General features: G+C 40.3%; 1 protein-coding gene across 2 annotated transcripts; it reads left to right on the top strand.

The window, feature by feature from the left end:
- Positions 1–3,619: 3,619 nt before the first annotated feature.
- Positions 3,620–24,662, top strand: Vwa5al1 (von Willebrand factor A domain containing 5A like 1). 2 transcript variants are annotated; one of them, XM_063266330.1, is made up of 20 exons: positions 3,620–3,915; positions 4,961–5,037; positions 7,609–7,666; positions 7,776–7,978; positions 8,270–8,492; positions 8,611–8,786; positions 8,985–9,099; positions 10,253–10,422; positions 10,639–10,727; positions 11,101–11,245; positions 11,640–11,719; positions 16,164–16,278; positions 16,927–17,091; positions 17,360–17,460; positions 17,696–17,940; positions 19,054–19,137; positions 19,232–19,336; positions 20,167–20,297; positions 23,042–23,168; positions 23,681–24,662. In XM_063266330.1, the coding sequence occupies exons 3-20, from the start codon at positions 7,624–7,626 to the stop codon at positions 23,758–23,760; spliced, it is 2,397 nt and encodes a 798-aa protein (XP_063122400.1). In that variant the 5' UTR covers positions 3,620–3,915; positions 4,961–5,037; positions 7,609–7,623; the 3' UTR covers positions 23,761–24,662. The 2 variants fall into 2 exon arrangements, with proteins under 2 accessions (XP_063122400.1, XP_056840500.1); XM_056984520.2 differs by lacking the exon at positions 3,620–3,915 and adding an exon at positions 4,029–4,710.
- Positions 24,663–26,205: the final 1,543 nt, after the last annotated feature.

The following is a 26,205-nucleotide window of genomic DNA, read 5'->3' as shown; positions in this document are numbered from 1 at the left end:
GATGAGGAGATAGTGATGAAGAAGGGAATGTGGAGAGAAAGTGCTTTAGTGATGGGCAGCTGAGGGGTAATATGAAAACCTAGTGCAGTGGAAACTTCCTAAAATATATGAGTGATCTTAATAAGGTTTCTTAGGAATGGGAAATACAAAGTCCCAAAGGGCCATATTTTGTCACCAAACAAGACTTCCAGTACTGGGACCTGACTGCATTCAGTTGAGTCCTTGGCCAAAATGGTTCCATGAAAATCCCCAAACAACCTAGCAGGTTATTGTTAAGACAATGGCTTTCTCTGTGCAAACTGACAGCAAGGCCCCATTGCCAATGGCAATACTCATACAACTCTGAATGTGGAGGTGTTGACCTGGTACCTACACAAAGTCCTTACTCCTAAATTCTAATATCCTTGGTGTGGGAAGGTACTCTGCAGGTTACTGAACAGAAATATACATACCAACCTACCCACAAAACCTTTGGCCTAACATCTGCCTACCTGCAAGATATGCCAGGGCAATGGTGGCACAGACGTTGTGAGAGGAGCAAACCATTATTTTATTTGACGTAAGGTCCACTCCATAAGATGAAACTCATAACCAATACCTCTTGGGTAACGAAGAACAAAAGACTAAATAGTCCTGAGAACTAGGGTAAAATTAAATACTGTTGATCTAACAACAACAACAACAACAACAACAACAACAACACAATAGCAACAACAATAGGTTTCAAAATGATTCCCAAAGGTATTCTGCTATACTGATAGATCCGTGCTACATTTAGTTATCATCAGAGAAGCTTCCTCCTGCAGCAGACGGGGACAGATACAGAGATCTACAGGCAGACAGTACCCCCTCACTAGAGAGAGAGTCCTTGAAACACACACCTCTACATGGGATGTTTCCACTGAATTACTTTCCTCCTGGGAGCTCAAGGAATCCCTCAGAACAGGTGGCAGAAATGCTGTAAAAGCCAGAGGGGATGGAGGACACCAGAACGATGGCCTCTGAATTAACATAAAGCTCCTGTGATCTCTAAGAGACTGGAAAAGCAAGCATAAGGCTTACATGTGTCTGCACCAGGTCCTCTGGACATATATTATAACTCTCATTTTAGTATTTTATGGAATTCCTGAGTGTGTGACTAAATGGGTCTTGAATTTTTGTGTCTTTTACTTGTGCAGCTTCAGTGTAATGGCTTTGCTTTATTTTCTGTCTTACTAAGGCATTTTTTTGGTTGGAATGAAAGAAAGAAAGAAAGAAAGAAAGAAAGAAAGAAAGAAAGAAAGAAAGAAAAAAAGAAAGAAAGAAAGGAAGGATGGAAGGAAGAAAGAAAGAAAAAGAAGAAAGGAAGGAAGGAAAAAAGAAAGAAAGAAAGGAAGGAAGGAAGGAAGAAAGAAAAAGAAGAAAGGAAGGAAGGAAAAAAGAAAGAAAGAAAAAAGAAAGAAAGAAAGGAAGGAAGGAAGGAAGGAAGGAAGAAAGAAAGAAAGAAAAAGAAAGAAAGAAAAAAGGAAAAAAGAGAGAAAGAAAGGAAGGAAGGAAAAAAGGAAGGAAGAAAGAAAGAAAGAAAAAGAAAGAAAGAAAAAAGGAAAGAAAGAAAGGAAGGAAAGAAGGAAGAAAGAAAAAGAAAGAAAGAAAAAAGGAAAGAAAGAAAGGAAGGAAGGAAGAAAAAGAAGAAAGAAAGAAAAAAAGAAAGAAAGGAAGGAAGGAAGAAAAAGAAGAAAGAAAGAAAGAAAGAAAGGAAGAAAAAGAAAGAAAGAAAGAAAGGAAGGAAGAAAAAGAAAGAAAGAAAGGAAGAAAGAAAGAAGGAAAAGGGAGGAAGGAAGAAGGGACGAGAGGAAGGAAGGAAATGGCTAGTGCGAAAACTAAATGTTGGGTTAAAGAGATTGTTAGACACTCATGAGTAGAGTTTAAGCATTAGTTTTATAAATGTCTGATTAAACTAAGAAAGAATAATAAATGGAAAATGGAAAAGATGCAACATTTGAAGGCTGCTAACTTTCTGAAGTGATGAAGACATCTCTTCTCAGATTCAGTAGTCTCAACAGATGCTCAGTTCAACCAAAAATCTGTAAATTCAAACGGTAAATCGTGTAGTGAAACTAGAGAACACACTCATACTGCAATGTAAAACCATTGAAAAAGAAAATAGAAAGCCTCATTCACAAAAGTTGATCAAAGAGAGCAAAGGCTCCCTGGGGATAACAGAAATCAGAAGGTGAAAATGTAACTGGAATTGGATCCAAGAGATACTCCCTCTTAAAGGATTGGGAAAACGTTGTTTTGAGAAATTACGGAGGACTACCTGAGCGATAGTATTCAGTAAGACGTAAATGTCCTCAGAAAGGTCCAACATTCTGAGAAGAAAAGCACTGAGCAAGCCAGGTGAGCATGGGCTGATCTAAGGCCCAGTGGCTGCACAAAACAACCCCTCTGCCATGATGCTTAGAGAGAAGTCTATGGTCAGTGACCAAGGACATGGTACAAGCTGGGTAAGAAGTGGCCTGAGTGAAAGTATCCAGAGGCTTCTCTGAGTTACTTGGAAGGAGGGCAAGGCTTTCTGCACCTGAGGCTTTAATAGAGGAACAGACTGCTGAGAATGCTCAGGTGTAGGTGTTGGCTGGAGGAACACAGTTCGGGACTTCTGAACTAGGAGAGATGTGGAAAGAGAGAGTGAGAAAAGTAATAGCAAAACTTTTTTCTTCCCGGAGCTGGGGACCAAACCCAGGGCCTTGCGCTTGCTAGGCAAGCACTCTACCACTGAGAATAGCAAAACTTAAAATGAAAGGACAGTGAGAAAAACAGTTTCAATGACAAAGAAGATAAAATGAAAACAGGAGCATATGTGAGGGAAGTGTAAAAAGTGGTAAATAGGAATGCAAATGTCTAATACAATAAAGGGAATCTGTGTTCTTTTCAAAACAAAGAAGCAGAAAGAAAAGAAAAAAAAAAAAAGAAAGGAAAAGAAATATCCCAACGGCTTGTTTAGAAGCCAATATTACGAGTTCATATTCTTAATCAAGGTTTCTTTTTCCGAAATGACTCTAGCTTTTGTCATTTTGATATAAAAACTAGCTAGTATTGTTGGGTAATAAATTCCTATCTCTTCTTATTGACAAAATGCAAATTCGTACAACAGTGCCTTCCATATATGCATGAATGTATGTATAATATGTATGCATTTAAAATGACCTTTTTCTTTAAAGGCTTGAAAATTGGACTCATTAAAATTTTAACACGACATAATGAAACTAAACATTGTTTTAAAACCAAGTTTGGATTTATGGTTAACTATAAAGTTCTATTTATTTGTATATATTGTGCCAAAAACATTCCCCAATTCTGCTTCTTACAACATGTGTGTCATGTGGTAAGACGAGTCCTAGGCTTTTATTCCAGCACATCGGAGGGAGAACTCTGTTCACTTTGCTGTTAGATACTCCAGCAGACAGTCTGCAACATCAGATGTGATTTCTATACACTGCATATGCTGGGCCCCCCGGTTTTGAGGCAGAGTGTGTTCCTGGACTGGTCATCACCAGGAGATGGAAGTCAAGAAACCTTCACTTCAAATTAGAAGCACTGATACAAACCTGTTGGTAACTTAATTTGTTACAGAAGCATTTCATTTTCATACCTTTTCCTACCGAGTCTTTTTGTTGTTATAATTTTAAATTTTCACTTGAACAACGATTTGCTTGTCTTTGGCTTTGCCTGGTCAGAGATCCTTGCTCTGCAGAGCACAGGCAGAGGTAAACAGCAAGCTTTGAAATTCAACAGGGCTTCTCTTCCCTGCAGATGCTGTCCTCTTAGAGTTGCTAAGTTACAACAGAGCAAGAGAGGTGGGTGTGTTTTCCAGGAAAATTGATCTGCAGCTGTTTTCACTTTTCTTGAATCACAGCACCAGGATTTCTGCAGAAGGTAAGAGCTCGCATTGCAGACGCTTGGACCAAATCCCACTCCCATCCCTGAAAACACACCCCCACTCCCATCCGGGACTTAAAAATTGCCTTCCCCTCCCCCTCTCCGCTTACTTAGGAGGTCCACCCACTTTTGGGGCTTGCTTAAACTGCAAACTCCAAGTGTGGGGAGCGGGTACTTGTGGATGATTTCTGTGCCATGGAAAGTTTATCAGGATGCAAGAGTCATTTAATCATCTGACATCCTCAAGCAATCCCCTCTTGCTCTCAGCTGTCTGTCTGTCTGTCTGTCTTAAACCTTCTTTTTCTGCATCCTTAAACCGCCCCACGCCCCTTCTTCCACCTCCAAAGTCCCTTTACTTTCAATAAAGTTATCAGTTTTATGTAAAATTGTGCTGCGGAAGTGCAGTTTTAAGCCTCTGACCGCGAAAACTGCTTGGAGCTCATTAAGTCCTAAAAAAAAATCAAAACAAAAAACAAAACAAAAAAACAAAACAACAACAACAAAAACTCAGGAAAACTGGCCGTTTTTGTAATCCTCGAGGTACTGAAAACCAAGGGCAGACAATCGAAAGTTGAAATTACCCTCTTTTTGATTTACAAGCTATCCTCCCCTTTCCGAGTTTCCTCCGCGGTTAGCTTCTAGTTCCCATCAGCCAAAGGCAGGGGAGTGGCCAGCTGTTTCTTCACACTCCCGCCCTCTTCTCTGCAGTTGCTCTGCCCAGAGGGTCCACGCCAGAGCGCATCCCGCCCAGCATAGAAGCCCTTCCACGTCCACCACCAGCAACAACAACAGGTTCTGGACTTGGACCTTGGTCCCACCTGGGGGGACCTCTCTACCTTAAAGAGAGGCACTTGTCTTAGTTTTTTTCCTGAGAGGCAGAACGAAGCCGTGCCACAATTTACTGTTTATATGAGAAAGGGTGGAAAGGGAGAGGGAAATCCCTCCGCGAGGGAAATTTACTCTGAGGTTAGATTCAGGAAATAAAGGATATTTGTTTTGTTTTTTCATTACAAGTGACTGTGGTCTGCCTCTCTCCTCTCAGCCTCCTGCAGTGGCCACTGCCAGCCTGAGCTCTCGGCTGCCAGACAGCGTGTATCTTTTCAGCTGTTGGTGCTCAGGGTGAGTCTCCCGCTCTAAGCTTCCTGTTGCTATGATTAGACATTTTTTTTCCTCTGGCCGCAGGCCTTTCCTGCGGCATTTTGTCTCATTTAAAGGACGCCCCCCACCCCTTCCTTGCATGTTTTCCTGGTTGCTCTGTGTTTTCATAAATTCTCATCTGTTGCAATTCTTGCTTTGCTGTCAAGTGGTAAAACATTTTAACAGCCAGGATTTATTCCGCAGTTGTTGAAGAACAACATGGAGAGTTGAGCCAGAATCATAGCTGCAGGTGATTTGTGAGAGTGGGTGTGTGATCAGCATGAAGATTGCGCTCCCCGGACCCCCCCCCCCAGTGTGTGTGTGTGTGTGTGTGTGTGTGTGTGTTTGTGTGTGTGTTTGTATGTGGGTGTGTATGTGTGTGTTTGTGGGTGTATGTTTGTGTGTGTGTATGTGTGTGTGGGTGTGGGTGTGGGTGTGTATGTGGGTGTGTATGTGTGTGTGTGTGTTTGTGTATGTAGGTGTGTATGTGGGTGTGTTTGTGTGGGTGTGTGTGGGTGTGTATGTGGGTGTGTATGTGTGTGTGTATGTGGGTGTATATGTGTGTGTGTTTGTGTGTGGTTTGTGTGTGTATGTGGGTGTGTATGTGTGTGCACTCACGAGTGCTAAGCAAATGCTGTATCACTACAATACATCACAACTTAGAATGTATTTGAAATTGATATTTAGATGAGGATGATTAGCCCAGGCCTATCCCTGTGCAGTGCTTTGGAACCCTCAAGGTAGGGCTGCCCCACAGAGAAAGACAAGAGCCCTATTGGTATGGTTTGTCTGTCCCAAGGAAGGTGGAGGTATTTAAATCAACTGCCCCGCCAGCCAGTTCATCTGCATCAGACTATCAGTTGTCATAAGCATTCTGTGTGCTCCAGGCAGTGACACTTCAGCTCCAATGAAATGTACCTTTATTGGTACCTGCCACTGCAGCTCAGGTCCCATTTTGTCACAACAGGGAAAGGAAAGCTAGGCGATGATCAAGTACAGAGTGCTCATGGAACATTTTACACCCATCATAGGTGTTACTGGGAAAATGGTGTTCACTTTCGTGTGTGTGTGTGTGTGTGTGTGTGTGTGTGTGTGTGTGTGTGTGTGTGTCGTAATAAAAACATTATGAAGCTGACATAGAAGGAAGTTCAAGAATGGTTATAGTAGAGTTGGAGAAATAAAACAAGTTAGTTCCGCCAGACGAAGAGAGGCTATCCCTGCCCTTAATTTAGGCATTTATGTGGCTGTCGAAAGGAGAGGTAGATCTATAGAGAAACATCTAGTTGTCTCTCCTGCTACCATAAGCCAGTCCTGTGTAAAAAGCTCTGTGAACTCCAAATTGTGGGAGGGCTAATGGGCACCAGGGTGAATTAATTATCATTAAGAAGCTAGGTAGTTCTTTCTCTTCTGCTGGCAGCCTTTTGGAGAGGGAAGGACAATAGTATAGAGTGCGTGGCTCTAACCAGGGCCTTAGGTAGAACTCAAATTTTATTCTTTTTAACCTGGAACAAGTGCGTTCCCTTTAATGCCCCCGCTCCCACCCAAGGCCTTATACCTCCACATTTTCATATGGTATTTTCAATTCTGAAGTCAGGCCAAGCTCATGTTTCCCTTCCTAAGGTTGCCAGGAAGTGGAGTCCAAAGTCAGCTGAAAGGGAAGCGTTCATCATTCCTAATGGGTTTCAGGGCCCTTCAAACCTGCAGAGCTACCACACATGGGAGATTCAAACAACATACAGAGCCTGTGATAGGACAGTCATGGCAATCATAAAGCATGAACTCCTTCCATTCTTTTTTAAAACTATAACATGTTCTAGCTTTAAAAATGATTATAATAGTATAGAAACAAATTTAGGCTATCTTACTTCTAAATTGAGGTTATGTTGCATTTATCATATACATGTGTAAATTAGAAAAGCATGGATGAATTACTGGCACTGTTATTTGCGTTCTGCCCTCTAGAGCAACTCACAAACAAGGAGTCAGCAGGCAGACAACCCTTGGATCACACAGCTGCTCACACAGATCTCTGAGTAGTGTGAATGAAATAATAAGTGGCTGGCGTTTATTAGACAGTAGTAACCATGACAACAGGAACACTGCTAACATCATTGAGGAAGGCTTTTTAAGGATCTGCCCCTAGTCTAGAAAGCTTGTCCATAGGATTGGTACATTTTTATGATGGTGTTATGTTTCTCATCTTTAACAGATTCTAATATTCAGATTGGCTATACTTAGGGTACCTGTTCAGTAGGTATGAGATGCAGTATGTTATTCCCAATTTAGAGAAAGTGGAATTAATTGTGTAAAGCAGCCTCTTGAGATTTCCTGTTTGTAGATACCTCAGGATTCTCATATCTTCCCACCTGGTTTGCCATTTAATAGAAACCGGAACTTTGACATTTCTGTCTCCTTCAGACCACATTCTTCTTTCCAGCTCTAAAACTCACTCTGCATGCCTGCATGTATTCTGCCAGGGAGATATGGAAGGTGGTGATATTTCAGTGCTTGACTCTAGCCATGTAATGTAGAAAATGATGTATCTTTCCACAGAACCACAGTGTCAACATGGTGAGTTCGAGTGGCTTACTCACTAAAGTAAGAGAGCCAGGTAAGCAAGAGCCAAAACCCTTAGTGCTGGACTCTTCAGAACCTAGGAAGTTCTGTGGGTATGACGCTAGCACGTTTTGTTAGACTACAGAACCCTGCTCTTTCCCTAGTGGTGCCGAAGAGCATTGCCGTGACTCTGTCCATCAATGATTTTGTGGCTGGTGTGTCTGCAACCCTAAACTATAAGAATGAAGAGAAAACCCCCTTAGAGACCTTCTTTGTGTTCCCCATGGATGAAGATTCTGCTGTCTACAGCTTTGAGGCCTGTGTGGATGGAAAGAAAATTGTGGCAGAGTTGGAGGACAAGTATCAGGTCTGAGGAATGAGTTTATCCCTTTCCCTTCTTGTTTACATTGGACTTACTCCTTAGACTTTTATCAAATGCAGTAAATAAAAAAAAATGAGTACCAATGTCTTTTCCTTCATTTACTTTTAATCTATTTGCCTAAAGTTATTTGGGATGCAGATAATTTGTCATCCAGAGTGTAGCCCTTCCAGTGACCAGTCTCTTGGAAACGGTGTCGGTTTTATGTGCACGCTGGGTGTCTGTTGATGGTTCATTCGTGTCATGTTCTTTCCTCACCCCTCATGTTTTTTCCTGTAGCCCCACAAAAGGTATGAAGAGGCTTTCTCTGGGGGATTTCAGCCTTACTTATTGGAAGAAGACAAGTGTTCCAGGGATGTCTTCTGTTGTAATGTGGGGAACCTGCAGCCAGGGTCAAAAGTGTCACTGACACTGAGATATGTGCAAGAACTTCCCTTGGAAGATGATGGGGCCCTGCGCTATGTGCTCCCAGCCATCCTGAATCCTAGATACCATCTCTCTGGTGAGTTTCTCTCCCTTTTGGATACTTATCTTTGGTGGAATAAGTTGGGAAAACACAATGCATTTTTGGAGTACTAGATGTGCTGGCAAGAAACACAGAACTGGGGTTCTTTCTGTAGATCAATGTGTGGACAGTTGCCTGGATATGAAGACCCCGATAGTTCCCTTGGAAGAATTGCCCTACACACTCAGCATGGTTGCCAACATCAGCTCCAAGCTTGGTATCAGTACAATCCAATCCAACTGTCCCTTGAATCCCATTGAGTACACTGGAGATAACAAGACCTCAGCTCAGGTAAACAATGCAAAAGTTACCAGTTCTTTGTGCTTTAGCTAATGACTCAATTCTGAGCTATTGACTTTCTTACCTACTCTTTGTATAATAACTCTTTTCATGCTGCTCATGGACACCTGTAGTCCTAGATCTGGTTTAAAACTCTTGAAGCAGTCAGTGGAAGTTCCAACACAGCTTCTCTGTTGGTTCCTTCCTCAGGTTTCCTTGGCTGACGGACACAAGTTTGACCGAGATGTGGAACTCCTTATTTTCTATAGAAAGGTGCACAGCCCCAGTGTAGCTGTGGAGATGGGAATGCCTGAAAAGCCATCAGGTATTTTCTTCCTCACTTGGAAGTTACCCCCTAGGAGCTCACCTTGTCTTAAAACTACTCTCAAATATTGACACTTTGATTGTCTGGTAAGTCATAAGGAAGATATCAACAATCTGAAATACTTGAAAGTCCTCACACTTCTCTAACCAAACATTTTTTAATAATCAGTATGTTTAATTCCATTAATAAATAATTGGAAGAACATGAATAAATAACTGGAAAATGCAAATGGTATAAACTTGAGCCATAACCAATTTTGAAAAGATACAATTTAAAATAGTTCTATGACATTTTCCCCTCTCAAGAGTTCAAACATGTCCAAATACAGCAGCTTTACCTGTTAAGCTATCTCTTGGTCCCTGGAATTAACAGCTTAAAAACAAGCAAAATTAATTCTCATTATTTTTATTTGTTGAAGAAGCTTAAATTCATGGACTGCTTTTGGCAAATGCTGGCAAATGCTAACCCTGGGTGTCTGACATCTTTTTCTGAGCTTCCAGGAAAAGAACATTCATTGGCAATGGCACCAGTATCACTGTTACTTTTATATGCTAATCCCCTTTCTTCATCTTCATATTCCTTCAACTGTGTCTTTTGAATGTTCATAGCTCACCTCCCACCCTTTGCAAGCAAACTGTTTAAAATATTAAAAAAGAGAAAAAGAAAAAGAAAGGACACAAAGAAAGAAACCAAACCAAACCACACACATATAAAACAAAACAAAACGAAATGAAACAAAACAAAATGGGATTTGAGCTTGTGTTTTTCCATCTCACTGTTCTGTTCACAATTGATTTTGGGAGATTAGGGAGTGGGAGGGGGAGGGAGAGGGAGAGGGAGAGGGAGAGGGAGAGGGAGAGTCTTTCGAGTGGATCTAGAGTCTTTCAAATGTTAGGCAAATGCTTCAATTGACCCGTGGTCCTGGCACACTATTTAGTAGGCTATATTTCCTTTCTTGAGAAAGGACTTCATTAAATTACTCAGGTTGGCCTTGGACTCATTCTGTCTGCCAGAGTACTTTTAACTTGTGATTTTGCTTCTTTAGCTATGGAGATAGGTGAGATTTTAAACCTATATCATCAAAGTGTTCTTAGGGACTTTAGGATTCTTGGGTTTCTTTTTGTCTTACAACATCTTAATCCTTTCTATATAGATAGTTTAATGGGAGCACCTTCTGCAATGGTGAGTTTCTACCCAGATATCCCAGAAGTGGAGACCACAACAAAATGTGGAGAATTTGTGTTCCTTATGGACTGTTCAAAAAGCATGAATAACCCCATGAGTTCCAAGAACAAGTCTCAGCTGAGAATAGATGCTGCCAAGGTAAAAAGAACTCATTGAAGATGGATCTGGGGTTAGGGAGTGGTTCAGTTGCACTCTGTTTGTGATGGTTGTATGCCCCTTGTCTGAGTTCTTGGTGTTTCCTTAGAGTACGAGATGGAGTAAGGTAGTATGGACAGCCCATATCACACACTTGAACCATACATGTGTGCATGTGCATACACAGTCACTTTGCTGACCACATTTTCTCACCTCCAGGAAACACTGATTCTGCTACTGAAGAGTTTGCCCATGGGCTGCTATTTCAACATCTATGGATTTGGAGCCACCCATGAGGAGTTCTTTCCGTAAGTTTCCAGAAAAGGGGGCCAAGAAGTTATAAGAGGGCTTGCATACAACATAGCTAGCTAGGTAGGAATCCTTACTGCTCAGCTTGACAAGCCAAGTTTGAGTAACCAGAGCTCACATGGTAGAAGGAAAAAAAAATCAGTTCCCACAAACTGTCTTCCAATCTTTCACTGGTGTGCTCTCACGCACGCATGCACACACACACAAACAATGTTGTAAAATCACATAAACTATACATTTTAAAGGGAGAAAATGAATGGTGAAAGAGTAGGTGAAGAGCTGACCTGAGCATGGGGGAAATTCAGGTAGAATTGCTATTTGATCAGGGTTCGATGGTACTATCATGTAACCACATGTGCTTGCCTTTCTCAGAATCAGTGTGAAGTATTCTCAGGAAACCATGGAGATGGCAGTGGCAAAAGTAAAGCTTTTGCTCGCTGATCTAGGAGGGACTGAACTTTTAACACCACTACGGAAAATTGTGAGGAAACCCCCAATCCCAGGGCATCCCTTACAGGTGAGAATTGGACCAAAGCTAACTGAAGGGCAGAGAGAATGAAAATTCTCCTTAAGAATGTATGTCCTTGCATGTCACTGAAAGACTCTAGAAACACTGTATGTACTTCAGGCTTCTGGTGTATAGGAGAGAGAAATAAAAATAACAGGCATTTTTCTTCTTAACTGAAGTAAAAACTAATGTGTTAACGTCTGAAATGCCCAATGATTTTGTGCTGACCCCGTGGTCATTCTAGCTATAGCAGAACACTGGAGAATAGTGATCTTCTACTTGTTTAAAGAGGCACCAGAGAATTTGAGGATAATCTGTTGAATTGTTTCAAGGGTTAAATTCTATTCTCTTAAAATGAACCTGATAGTCACTTGATGAGTGTTCTGTTTTTTGCTTTGTACAGATCTTTGTCTTCACAGATGGAGAAATTGTTGAAAGTTTTAGTGTAATCAGAGAAGTTAAGTTCCGGAGCAGAAAATACAGGTATGAGGGTGGTCTCATTTCTACTGGGGAGTTTTAGCAAGGCCAAATGTAGCAAAGCATTATCCGATACTAAGCACTTTGAAGACTTACCAAGTGATTATTTATTTTCTATGGAAATAAAACCAATACTCCAAATAACATCAATTGCAATAAAAATAAGAAAAAAGAAAACCTAATTTACCCTTACATTTTTTAAACCTCTTAAATGTGTAAGTCCCCAGAAGGTTCTGTCTACAACTCTATGACAAGGGAAACTGCTCTTTGAAAGCCCAAACTTAGATTTTTTTTCTGTTTATTTGTACCCGATATTTGCTCCAGAAGGTAGATGGATGCCTTCTGAGGTTTTCACCCATGTTATTACTGTCTTCGAAGGGATAGAATTTGAATGTCTTAGTTTCTTTAATGTTTTAAAATAGTATTTACTAAAAATACTTTGTATATAGTGGATTATGTTGATGGTTTTCCATATATTAAAGCATCCCTTATTAAAAAGAAATTCTTTACAGAATTTCCAGCATTGGTGGGAGAAGGACTTACTCCCATTCAGTGAAGCTGTGGTGAGTGAGCATTTCTAGGCAGAGAAATCAGTGTGTTTAGAGCAGTGCCCACTGGTAGGTTGCCCATGTGCCAGTGGGTGGCATTACATCCATGTACATATGGACAGCATTGAATACATTCAGTGGGTTATAAAAAGTTGGTAGGGTACATAGTTGAAATAGAGGGTCTAAGGGGATTTGTTGGAGGTAGTGAAGGGTGGATATAATTAAAATATGCTGCATTCATGTATGAAATTCTCAAAGAATGAAAAGGAACTATATGTAGGTCTCTAGTTTTCTGCCTGCTTAGAAAACTGCAGTTAATCAAATGCATGGGATTATTTCAAACTTCTTGAATCTGTTGAGGCCTGTTTTGTGACCGATTATATGGTCAATTTTTGAGTAGGTACCATGAGGTGCTGAGAAGAAGGTATATTCTTTTGTTTTAGGTTCATGACTTCTGTTAGTTTCACTGTGTCTCTGTTTAGTTTCTGTTTCCATGGTCTGTCCATTGATGACAGTGGGATGTTGAAATCTCCCACTATTATTGTGTATATGTATATATGTATATGTATATGTATATGTATATGTATATGTATATGTATATGTATATGTATATGTATATGTATATGTATATGTATATGTATATGTATATGTATATGTATATGTATATGTATATGTATATGTATATGTATATGTATATGTATATGCTTTGAGCTTTAGTAAAGTTTCTTTCATGAATATGGGTACCCTTAGATTTAGAACATAGATGTTCAGAATCATCCTGAGTGAAGCAACCCAGTCACAAAAAACATACATGGTATATGTTCACTGCTAAGTGGATACTAGCCCAAAAACTCAGAATACCTAGGAAACAATTCACAGACCATATGAAGCTCAAGAAGATGGAAGACCAAACTGTGGATGCTTTAGTCCTCCTTAAAATGGAGAAGAAAATACTCATGGGAAGAAGGACAGGGACAAAGAGCAGAGCAGGAACTGAAGAAAAGGTCATCCAGAGACTGTCCCACCTGGGGAACCATCCCATATGCAGCCACCAAACCCAGTCACTATTACTGATGCCAAGAAGTGCTTGCTGGCAGGAGCCTGATATGGATGTCTCCCGAAAGGCTCTGCCCTCTGCCAGAGCCTTACTGATACAGATGAGGAAGCTTGCAGCTAACCATTGGACTCCAATGGAGGAGCTAGAGAAAGGACTGAAGAAGCTGAAAGGGTTTGCAACCCCACAGGAAGAACAACAATATCAACCAACCAGATCGCCCTAGAGCTCCCAGGGACTAAACAACTAACCATGTAGTTTATGTACCAGAGGACGATACTGGCTGACATCAATAGGAGAAGCCCTTGGTCCTGTGAAGGATCAACTCCCCAGGGCAGGGGAATGCCAGTGTGTTGAGGTGGAAGTGGGTGGGTGGGAGCGGGAGCATCTTCATAGAAGTAAGGGGAGGGGGGAGAGAGTAGCATTTGAAATCTAAATACATAAAGTATCAATAAAAATAACAAAAGAAAAGAAAAGGACAATAATAATGGGGTATAAGAAGCAAACAAGCAAGCAAACACAAACTGCAGCCACATTTCCATGACCAGAGTCCAGACTGTGTGCTGGAACCTAAGCTACATATTAATTCCTGTATGTCTCACTTCCCTACCCATTTACTTACTTACTAAATGGGGAGGTCAAGTTACCTCTCTAACCCTTATATTTCTTCCTGAAATGGAGAAAGTAACAGTATTTATTTAAATATTTACTGTGACAGTAGAAATAATAAAAATGTATAAACATCAGGAATTGTCTTAACACAATTTAAGTATCACAAATATTTTCTGTCATTGCAATTACTGTTTTTATTACCTTCCACATAAAGCAGTATTTTGAGTTCTGAGCAAATGATCAGGCATGAACAATTTTTCACTTGGTTCTATATGTAAAGATCATATAGATTGTGGTTGAAATGTTTTCTTTTATCCATTTTTTATATCCATTTCAAATGTTATTCCTTTTCCTGGTTTCCAGGACATAAGCCCCCTATCCCATCTCCCTCCCCTTCTTCTATAAGGGTGTTCCCCTCCCCATGCACCCCTCTTCCTGACCCCACCACATTCGCCTACACTGGGGGGTGTTCAGCCTTGTCAGGACCAAGAGCTTCTCCTTCCATTGGTGCCCAACAAGGCCATCCTCCACTACATATGCAGCTGGAGCCATGGGTCAGTCCATGTATAGTCTTTGGGTAGTGGTTTAGTCCCTGGAAGCTCTGGTTGATTGGCATTGTTGTTCATTTGGAGTTGCAAGACCCTTCAGCTCTTTCAATCCTTTCTCTAATTCTTCTAATGGGGATCCCCTTCTCAGTTCAATGGTTTGCTGCTAGCATTCACCTCTGTATTTGACATGCTCTGGCTGGGCCTCTCAGGAGACATCTATATCTGGCTCCTGTCAGCATACACATCTCAGCTTTATCAATCTTATCTAGTTTTGGTAGAGAGATGGGCTGTATACCCATTGAGGATAGGCTCTGAATGGCTGTTCCTTCAGTCTTTTCTCCAAATTTTGCCTCCATATCCCCTCCTGTGAATATTTTTGTTCTGCCTTTTAAGAAGGAGTGACATATCCACACTTTGGTCATCCTTCTTCTTGAGTTTCATGTGGTCTATGAATTATATCTTGGGTAATTCGAGCTTTTGGGTTAATAACCACTTATCAGTGAATGCATACCATGTGTTTTTCTGGGATTGGGTTATCTCACTCAGGATGATATTTTCTAGTTCATCCATTTGTCTATGAATTTCATGAAGTCATTGTTTGTGATAGCTGAGTAGTACTCCATTGTGTAGATGTACCACATTTTCTATATCCATTCCTCTGTTAAAGGGCATCTGGTTTTTTTTTTCCAGCTTTGGGTGGTATAAAGAACATGGAAGGCTGTGTTCTGTAAGATGAGAATCCCCAGTTGGTTTTCTGCCACTAAAAGCTGAGTCCTTATTCTTCCATTTGTAGAGCATTAGCTTTATAACTGGACTCATTGGGAACTGTGACTTATATTATCTCAATCAAAAGAGATCAACAAGGGGGGAGGGGGACAATGGGGGGAGGGTGGAGAGGGGAACACCGATAAGAAAGGGGAGGGGGGAGGGGGATGTTTGCCCGGAAACTGGGAAAGGGAATAACACTCGAAATGTATATAAGAAATACTCAAGTTAATAAAAAAAAAAAAAGAGATCAACAAGGAGGCCCAGGTTATACTGCATTGATTTACAATGAAAATTTTTACATCATCTAAAGTACCTGTTTGTTTTCCCCATAATATACTGTTTGTGTATATACTGTGCTTCTTGGGAAATGAAATGATGGAAAATAACAACAACAGCAACAACAACAACACAACAACAAAATAAAACTAAAACAAAAACTAAAAATACACTGCTTGATGTGCATAGACTTGGACAGAATGAGAACCATTTCCGTAGAAAGCAGGACGCATGGTCCTCAGTCTGACATTCTCCCTCTAACAAGGCTAACGCTATGTTAGGTAGTATCAAAAAGATGCTGTTGACTATATCTTTCCTTTGTTTTAGAAGAGGAATCGCATAGTTAGACAGATCAATTGCTAGGGAATGACTTTGGACAGAATTCTTTGATTTTGCACTTTGATTTTTGATCTGAGTGTTAAGACAAAATATGAGACTATATCTTCAGGCTCTGGATAGGTAAATTGTGTCACAACTGTGAGACATTTTATGTATCCTTAAAAGAGAACATATATAATGAATGTCAATTATTCCATAGTTATTCAAAAACATACCCTGAATTCCTAAAATCTTTGATAATGATGTGTTAGTTTGTTAATTCCATTCAGGCTCCATCTTTAACCTTCGTCTTCTTACATTCATAGATGTTTCACCTTTGGCATTGGAGAAGGAGCCTCCACTAGTTTAATCAAAAGCCTTGCCCTGTTGTCAGGGGGCACTGCAGAGTTTATCACAGGCAATGACAGGATGCAGTCCAAGGTAACGATCAACCATGAATAAAGAAATGGATAGTACAATTAAAATCTGTGTCAGAAAGGAACATTTATACTTAAGGGTGACAATTCCAGCCTGTGGAAAGAGGGCCTGATTTCCTGGGGGAAAATGTCTCTGATCTGTTATACATTAGGTCAGAGATAATTTGTTGAGAGTTGAGGCTCTTGTATTGAAACCAGATAGACAAAAAGCTTGGCTATCACACTTAAGAGTCCATATGTGTGCTTCAGGACCTCCTCTAGTGTTATGGCCAATGGTTACTGCAAAAGAATTCAGGCAGGAGAGAAAGATCAAGAGTGTGCTATGTATTATAAGATCCAAGTGAATTCAAATTGATACAGTTTTATTAATGCCTATATATGAGAAGCCATCTCCAGATATATTTCTACACTTCTGACTCCCAGTACTATCTTTATTAAATCTCTTCTCTGTCAATCTCTTCCTCTCAGCATTTCATTCATTCGTATTTATGTGTTAAATTTCTCAACTTTGGACTCTGAAAAGAGAGCAGTAAGGCTATTATTAGACAGAGTATTAATTAAGTCTCATGACCTCTATATACAGTATGTCATTAATTGTATCATTCACTATCTCTTCTTGCTTATACTTACTAGGCTCTTTTTTCTCCTGCAGGCCCTTAGATCCCTGAGGCGTTCTCTACAGTCTGTAGTAGAGGATGTCACTCTGAGCTGGAATTTGCCTCCGGAAATGTTTGCACCTGTGCTAGCTCCAGAACAAACTTCTATCTTTCGGGGTCAAAAGATAATCATCTACAGCTTATTTATTGGAAAAATACCAGTAAGTCCACAATCTTAGTCTCTCTTCTTGGTGCAGGTACTTCCCTGGCAGATTCATCAAATAAAACAGATGATTTTGAGTTTCAACAGGTTATTGTGTTTGCTAACTGGAACTGGCCAGGCACTCTTCCCATCATGCCAGGTTCCTGCTCTCCTGAACACATGGTTTCTAGATAGAAACTTGAATATATTAAGCTGGGGGTAGGAACATGACATTTATGACCCACTATCTTCCAAGCAATTTCTCTTTTTCATTCCTTCTCTTACAGCAAGAAGAGGCAACTGGTGAAGTGTGTCTCTCATATAAGCTTCATGGCAAAAGTTATGAAGAAAAAATGACATTTTCTCTACAGCCAAAGTCTGATGACAAGTGAGAATTCTGTTTCCTTTCCCCTCCTTTCTTTCTGGTGGTCTTTGATGGCCAAATCACTTTCTTGATGCTGAACTGAGTTGCATCACTTCAATCACCTTTAGTTGCTTCTCACTCACATGTCACCTCCCTCCTCTTCTCCTGCATTCCCTCCCTCCTGTGATGTGTAACTTTTATAGGCTCCAGCTAAAAGCATGCAGATTTTCTTCCTACTTCGAGAAAGTTTTTCTTTCAGCTTCACCATTCATCGTCTTGCTGCAAAGTCCATGATTCAGTCCAAAGACTTTGGCTTCAAGGAGACAGCAGCAATGTATAGAAGAGATGTGTTGGACATCAGCCTAGACTCTGGAATCATAAGCTCCTTCACAGCCTTTGTTGCCATCAACAAGGAGCTCAATGAGCCAATCCAGGGGCCCCTGCTTCATAGGGATATTCTAAGGCCAATTCTCATGGATGGACGTAATAGAAGGACCTCTGATGGTAAGTTTTATCCCCTAAATACTTTTATGAATGAAGAGTTTTTACTACTCCAGAATGCTATACAACCAAGTGTTGAGAAAAGAAATGAGAAAAACTTTAAGCATCAAAAAATACAAATAAACCTTGAATGAGGTTCAAAGTTGAAGATAATTTGTGATTTGGATGATTAGAATGTGAAGAGCACAATGATCACCAAAGGCTGAAACAATCACTAATTGTTAGTTTAACTAATTGTAACTAACAATTAGTTTAATTATTAAAAGTAATGACTGAGACATGTAGAAGAAAAGGCATCTTAAGTAGTCTAAAATATAGCCAGACCAAATATAATAGTCTTTAAGTTAAAACACGATAAATAACTCTGTGCGTGTGTGCATGTGTGCATGTGTGTGTGTGTGTGTGTGTGTGTGTGTGTGTGTGAATTAAATTCTGAAAAGTAGAACAGTGCTGAATGATGACAAGGTTTTCATGAGTTGGGAGGTTGATGCTGAAGTAGAATAGGGGAAAAGTCCTTGGGATTGAAAAAGTCAGGTCCATTTGCAGTAGGATATTGCATTTGCTAACCACAAGGGTAGCACAATTTCCAAGTTGATGGCAGAGGTTGAAATGCAGTGGATGTCAGTTGCCTGAGTTTCAGATAGTCCAGTGGATCATAAGAAGTAACAGAGAAGGCTGAAAATATGAAGACCGATAGACGGTTACCCAAATGAGGGAGAAAGTGGCATCATATGAGCCTGAAGAAGCTGCCAACACCATTTCTCAAACCTTTATTCTGGCAGATACAATCCTTGGAGAAAGACAATTTGTGAGTGATAGCAAGTTTATGGAGGAAATAATACCTTAAGACTTGGTTGAAAGGAGCTCCCTGGGATGAATCAAAAGATGGATGAAAGACTCTTCCCTGAGTGCTGGGCGTTTCAGAGGAAGGAGAGTAGGAAGAGTGGTTCAGAGTGCACTAAAAGGCAGGACATTAGGGAAGGATGGGACATATAAGTGACAACAAAAGCTGAGGAAGATGGGAGTGCTTGCATCTCAGATCATCATTTTTTTGTCCTTTTCAACTTTGTAGAACGTGTATGCCTCAGTGTAAATGTCTGTACTGGTATCTTTCAGCTTACAGCAAAATTGTATTTTGCCCCAGTGTTGTTCCTGTAAATCATCTTCCAAAGTGGTTGCGCAAAAAACACCATCCAAATGGTAAGAGTCCTTTAAGTTCAATGTATCATAATGGCTGCTACAATCTCAGAGAATGCTTGCCTTACCAAGGTTTGTCTCTCACACATCCAACTAGGCACACCGCAAGAGCCTCAGAAGTGCTATCGGGTGAAATGTGTGATTCCTACAGATACTCGCCCTGAGTTGTCCCACCTGGCTAAATATGACAGTTCCCCACAAGGTGAGACAGACCTTAGATTGTATTTCTCTGATCTATGGGAACTGAAGAAATAGTCCTCCAAATCCCTACTATTGGGGTATAAATCTCGGCTTGCATCTGGACAAAACATGGTTCCATGTGGAAAGGTTTAATGAGAGAAGAGTATAAGAGAAGAGAAGTAAAGGCCGGTCATGAGCAAGTGGAGGGAAGAGGGAAGGTGAATGGGGAGGGAAGGGACAAAGGGAAAGAGGGGAGGAGGACAAGTGCAAGAGGCAAGAGAAGTGAGAGTAAGAGAATGAGGAGGGGGCAAGCAGCCCCTTTTATATTAAGTCCAGCATATTTGGCTGTTGTCAGGTAACTGTTGGGTGAAGCATACCTAGCTATTTCCAGGTAACTGTGGGGGTGGAGCATACCTGACTGTTGCCAGGTAACTGTGTGAGTGGAGCTTAGACAGAATGCCAACACCTACCAAGGAATTCAATCAGGAGTACCTGATAGCAGGTAAGATTTTTTCTAGTATGTGCACTTGCCACATAGTTCAATAGAGTTCAATAAACCTCCTCTAATGGGCTCTGGGGTATCTTTTAGACTAACAAACTTCTGTTTGCCATCTCTTCATACATAACCCGCTTGTAAACAGGGCCTACAGAACTGAGGTACCATCTTATTTTGCTCATTCTACCTTGGCCATCCCTTCACATATTGAGCATAACAATATATCTTGAGGATGTCTGAAAGCTTTCTTTCTACAGCCCTCTTGCTATTGTATGACTGACTTCAGAAAGCCCTCAGGTAGGCTAAGAGGACAATAGCCACATACTTTCCAAACACTTTATCTTTTCTTCTCAAAGGGAATAAAGAGCATAGTATTGCACAGCTGATAAATCTCCAGAATGCAGATGGCTCCTGGGATATGAATGAAGATTTAGTTAAGATTCTAGGTACTAGTTTGGAAGACATGACGGCTGCACGCCCTAGTGAGGTAAGATCCAAAGAAAATCAGAGAAATAAGTATTTGTTTTTTTATATAATATTGTTAGTAGTGAAAAAATTTTATGAATCGGGGTTTACTTAAGATAGAAGAATACATACGAGGGTGATAGTGCCTAGATTGACATCTTTGTCAATGAACGGAGATTAAGAGTTTTGGGAAGTATAATAGAACTGTATGAACAAGAACAAGGGTAGTATTCATATGAATTTCACTTTAAGGGTAATAGTAGCAAAAGAAAATCTAAGGGCCTCCACTATGTCATTTATAGTCTCTGCTAGTTTCTTCCTTGTAAAAGTGAAAATTAGCTAGATAAGAAATTCAAACCCACCCTGTTATTGTCTCTCACACCAGTGAAGTAGGGAAGGTGGCTTTCTTTTGTGTTGCTACTTATAGATGAAGAAAATGAATGTTGCAAAACTTGTCTGTCTTCCTGGGATGACTGGAGCTGTATTCAGTTCTAGGTCTGTATCTTAAGAACCCCTAATAATAGTCCCATCATGGCTTCACCTTAGATTAACTTTAGACCAAGTTAGTTGAGATCACAATTGGCTGACCAATTATTTCAAATGTATTGACTTATAGGGATGTGGATACATTATATTTGAGATTTTATGATATCTTGGTAATCCATCTGATTTGTGAGAAATTCTTGAAATATAGGACAAATTACAAAATTATGAAGAGAAAATTATATTCTAAATAATTACTAAACCAAGTTATGTGGTCATGTGAATGTTACCTCATCTCTAGCCACTGTTGTCAAGTACAGTATCTACTAGTGGCATGTGGCTATTGTATGTCTTTGAATGTGACTAATGCAAAAAGAGGCCATGGTTGTAACTGAAGTGCAGTGTTTAACACACAGCTATTTCAAAGAGTCAGGACAAAAATACATTACAGAATTTATTTGGTTCGAATTAAATGTTAATACAGTGATTTGCAGCATATGGAGTTATATAAAATACACGAACAAATGAGAGTATGGTCCACAGAGTATAGTTATAATATACATGAACACCTGAAGGTACAGTCCATGCGTATATACTGCTCACATTGGGCAAGTACAAGTCTGGCAATATGAAGCCCTTGCGACAACAACAACAAAGTGGTAAAATTATTGTGTTGTTTATTTTTCTCTTTAAACACATGAGTATTTGATGATTTGAAAGGACATGTGTCTAGTGTTGTATTTTTCTATTTTAAAAATGCTATTTTGAACAGAGAAAATAATGATTGATAAACATTGTAAAGAAGATATAGGGATAATGAAATTTTTAGCAGAGATTGATTGAGAGCAACACATACGCATCCCTTCTTCACCATGGCAAGCAGATTAACAGAATAAAGTGAGCAAGAGAGCTCGTGTAGGAGATTTCAGTAAAGGGTTTTATGGGGAAAAAAAGAAGTATCTGGACCAAGTACAAACTAGTGGAAAATAGGTAGCACTAAATAGTCAATACATTTTAAGTTGTAGTATTTTTAAGTAGTTAAATATTTTATTTGAATACTTCTTAAATCCTCCAAATTCTGAATCTTTATGATTGTCAGGATTTTCAATGAAGATTCTGATGAACATGAAGACTTGGATGTTCCTATATGATAGAACAGAGGCATAGTTTATGCAGCAGAATCCTGATCCAAAGTAATAGAAAAGTGGGTCTGGGTTCTGAAAGAGAATTGGAATTTACTTCATAAAATGACCATAACCTATATTATAAATCAAAGCAAGTATGGCTATTCTCACCTATACAGCAGAGAGGAGAGACGCAAACTCTTAAAAGAAGTTTCTTGTGAAACAAGACACTTCAACTGGCTGACACAGAGTAAGAAAGAAGCAGAAGTTCTGATGGTCAGGGCCACAGGCTGACTTCTAAAGCCACATGCTTTGGTTTTGACCATTGAATTTCACAAAAACACTTACTTCCAGAAGTAACCATTTCAGGGTATGTTTTGAAAATTCCTGAGGTTCTTTAGAGAAGGAGAACATGCCCGGGGTTCTCAGTTCTTTTACGTGAACAGTTTTCTTAGTGATGAAGTTCAGGTTCTGAAACAACCTCATTCAAAGAGGTCAAGATAGCTGATTCTGGATGTGGCGAGTTATACTGGAAAGCATGAATGTTCATGGATCAGCTGAGACTAACAGCTGGAACCTTGAGAAACAATGAGTGAAACGTCGTGGATGATGTTATGTTCTTGAAGTTTTCAATTCAACAATGTGGTTAGTAAGAATTCATTCAGTGTTCCGTCTCACCTCTGTCTTTAACTCTAGTATAACACTGGGTAAAACATTTTATGTTTCTATGACTTTTTTATTTCATGTAACTATTGAGTTGAAATACTTTGTCTTCCTCTTTCAGACCAGAAATAGAAAAGATGATTTATATAACAATAATATTTTGTAAAGGCAGCTGTTTATGCATGTTCTTCTCTGGCATAGTGGGACCATCTTTTCAGAGGTGTTTGATTAGTTCCCATTGCTGACCTACAGGTTGTACTGGATTTGTAGCTCAACAATTTTCTGTCCTAAGACCCAGTGGATTGTTAATCAGGAAAATCACTTAAATGATATGTGCATGGTGGGGATAGATAAGAAAAAAACTTCATGCAACAGCAGTGTGGAGAATACAGAATGGAGAACACATGGGGGATACAGAACACATGAAGTTTTGCATGTTTCATCTTGTGGGACTTCTTGTTCCATCCAGGCATGAGAGACTTCTCTGTCTGTGCAGGTATTAGAACCTTCGGCTTGGGCTACAATGCTAGCTGTGCTTTGGCTACATGAGAATGGCAAGGAATTGAAGGAGGAGTGGGAGCTTCTGGAAAGAAAGGCTGTGGTTTGGCTTCACAAAAATGCAGGTAGAAACACAAACACAGTCCCCACCCCTTTTCGTTCACCTTTAGGATGGCAGCTACTGAGCCTCTAGGCCTGGCAGAGAATGAGCACTGGATAGTCCCTGAATTCATTTCCCCTATGCTGATTCAGAGTTTTTCTTTTCCCTTATGTCATCCTTCTGTGGCAGAATATGGTTGATGTTTGTAATTGTGGGTGGAAAGAGGTGAGTAAAGGTGGAAAAGACATAGATGGGGAGATGGTGAGTAGCAAGAGCACAGTGTAGTAGTGACTGTCCTCTGGTACTCAATAGTGAGCTGAGGCTTAATAGTCCTGGATGCTCCTTGGGCATTCATTGCCTCTCTGCTGAAGAGTAGATTAAAGGCCAACTGGAGCACACAGAAAAGCCAGGAGTACTGAGGAATGATATGATAGAAATGAGAGTAGATGACTTGAGAGGACGAGAGAGGTCAAGGAAGGAGCTTTTTCCATGCGTGTTATCCCACAGCCCTGACTCTTGTTTCTCCTCCCTACGCAGTCGAAGGTTTCACCAAGGCCATGGATACTGCCAACAAGTTCTTGAAGACATCATTGAGTCCCTCCATCTTCAATTTATGAGAGTGGTGCCTGGGAGAAGGGCATTCTTTCCTGCCTCCTATCACATCCTTCACCTTGTCCGTTAAGATAGATTTGTGTCTTGGGTACCTTACGACCTGTATCATACTATAAAAGTAAAGGATGAGCACATGGCTTTGGCTATCTATTGTAGGTCCCACTGGTTACAACCTTGGGTGTCTGTGTATCCCCTAAGACAAGTGCTGGTAGATATAGAAACTGTTTCCTATCTTCGAGTAGTATAGAACATTTGCATGTAGTGATGTTTCTCCTAAGTTTCAAAAACATATTTCACTCCAGTCTAAGGACTAAGAATCCCTGCATCAAATAATTGTCTTCATTGTCCTTTTGGTACACACCTTTCATTTTATATGCTTGTCATTATATACATTACATTCTCAGATACAATTTGAATGTTTCCATTCTTGGAGGAAGTTGGATATAAACTGAAAGCCAACTTCAGAGTCAACGTAACTTCAAGATCACAGAGAATCAAGGTTTCATTTTGTTCACTGCTTCTGTTGGGAACATTCTTGGTGTACTCTATGTGGCCACTGTCAGTCTATACTCCATACTTTTTTCTTTCTCCTGCCTAAATGATTTGATATGAGTCATACCTATCAACAGATGTCTGTCCTTAACCATTAATCATTCTGTAGGAGGTTAATAATGAGTTGTTTAGACCTAGCATTAATCCATTAAGCCCATGAGTTTGGTTATGGCCTGGTTTACTCAGAATTAATGTAAGTTTTGCTGAGAGTTGAGTATGTTTCGTTTTTCGTCCCATAAAGAATCAGGTTCCCAAATCACTCTGACCATTGCTTTTCACATACCCTATCATATTAAATGATCCCATTCCTCCAGATTGCTGTTATACCAATATTAAAATTAATATTCTACTATGACTTTGTGTTGGTCTTTGTGTCAGTTGAGTCAATGAACATAAGTTATGTTTTATTGTCCCATTTTCAGCCCCAAAACTATGGATATGTCCATCGATAACACCATATTTATTGATACGATACTGAAAGCGGGGCATGGTTTGTGCCTTCAGTCAGATTTGACTACCTATCTCCAAAAAGCCTATTTATAAAGCTAAGTTAATGGTACAAAATAGAATACAAAATGTATTCAATATAGTTACTCTGGGAAGAGGAACAGAGAGACCCAAAGCTTCTCCAAGTTCAGCTAGCCCAACACTTCCCCAATCTGATTTTTCCAAGTCCATCATCTTAAGGATACTAAAGAGGGATTAAAATTGTAACAAAGGGCCAAGCAGATATACCCATATGTATATAGATACATATATAGATATAGCATAGGTTTTCTAGGTCAGTTCCCATTTAGGGTGGGGTGGGGTGTCTATTGCTCATTAATCCAACATTCAGATTGGGAGACATCAATGTCTCTTTAGAAAAAAGAAAGAAAAATATCTTCATTTCTGCCAGTCCAGCTCCACTGTCACAATATCCTCTGTTGGTAGGCTATCTCTTTTTTTGTATTTAAATAAACTTGATTGTAAATGTGTGTGTGTGTGTGTGTTTAAAAAACAGTTTACTGATTCTTTGTGAGTATCACTTCACGCACCCAAATCCTGCTCATCTCCCTGTCCATTCATATCTGCACTCTGCTTTTGCAACCTCCCCCCACAAAAGTAACCAAATAAAAATAAAATTCAAAACAAAAAAAAATCTAACCAACAAAAACCATCCTCTATGGAAGCTGTAGTAGATCATTGTGTCCCGCAGCAGACCCTTTTGTACACATGTCTTCAGTTGCAAATATTCACTGTAATGTGTCATTGGTTTAGACAGAGACCTCTGTTACCCCATCAATACTGGATTCCCACCTGGACTCTTCTCAGATATCCTGTTGTTGCCCTGTATCATGGAGATCCTGCAGCTTTGCTTCTGTAGAACTGACCCTTTCACGTGCTCTAGCAGTTCATAGATTAGGTAAATGTTAGCATGTGTGAACGCAAAGCCCTGGATATGGTCCTGGGTGGTAGCTTAGTTAGTCACACTGCCAGTTCTCCTGTGCCCATAACACCAGAGTGAGCTCTCCAACACTGCCCTAGCTAGCTTACCTAATGCCATACCAGGCAAAAGGTAGGGGCAGCGCTACTCATGTGCTTGGTGCTCACTTACCTGCACCTTTGCTAACAGGGTCATCAGCTCTACTGTCCTCCCTAGGTGAGGTGTAGGGCCTACTCTGTTGCAGCCAGTGAAGGGCAGGGCCAGCTCTGCATAGCCCTTGGAAATCAACATGGTCCCAGGCAGCAGCCCAGAGCAGGTATGTCAGCATGGCTCTTGGTGGTAATATAAGCCTCAGATATCGACATAGACCCTTGCTGCTCCATGGCCATAGACTCTGATATGACCTTCGGGGGAAGCATGGGCCTCTGGCACTTCACCATGACCTCAAGTGGCATAGGAGACTACTGACATC

This window comes from Rattus norvegicus, chromosome 8 (genome assembly GCF_036323735.1).
Source record: "Rattus norvegicus strain BN/NHsdMcwi chromosome 8, GRCr8, whole genome shotgun sequence".
Taxonomy (NCBI): Eukaryota; Metazoa; Chordata; class Mammalia; order Rodentia; family Muridae; genus Rattus; species Rattus norvegicus.
This window is presented reverse-complemented; position numbering and strand designations above follow the sequence as displayed.

What these genes read in the sequence shown, in the direction of transcription:
- Vwa5al1 (XM_063266330.1), top strand. Translation starts at nt 7,624, where the DNA reads ATGGTGAGTTCGAGTGGCTTACTCACTAAAGTAAGAGAGCCAG. An exon ending in TCCCAGGGCATCCCTTACAG is followed by an intron (nt 11,246 to 11,639) that starts GTGAGAATTGGA and finishes TGCTTTGTACAG; the next exon opens with ATCTTTGTCTTCACAGATGG. An exon ending in CAAAAAACACCATCCAAATG is followed by an intron (nt 19,138 to 19,231) that starts GTAAGAGTCCTT and finishes ACATCCAACTAG; the next exon opens with GCACACCGCAAGAGCCTCAG.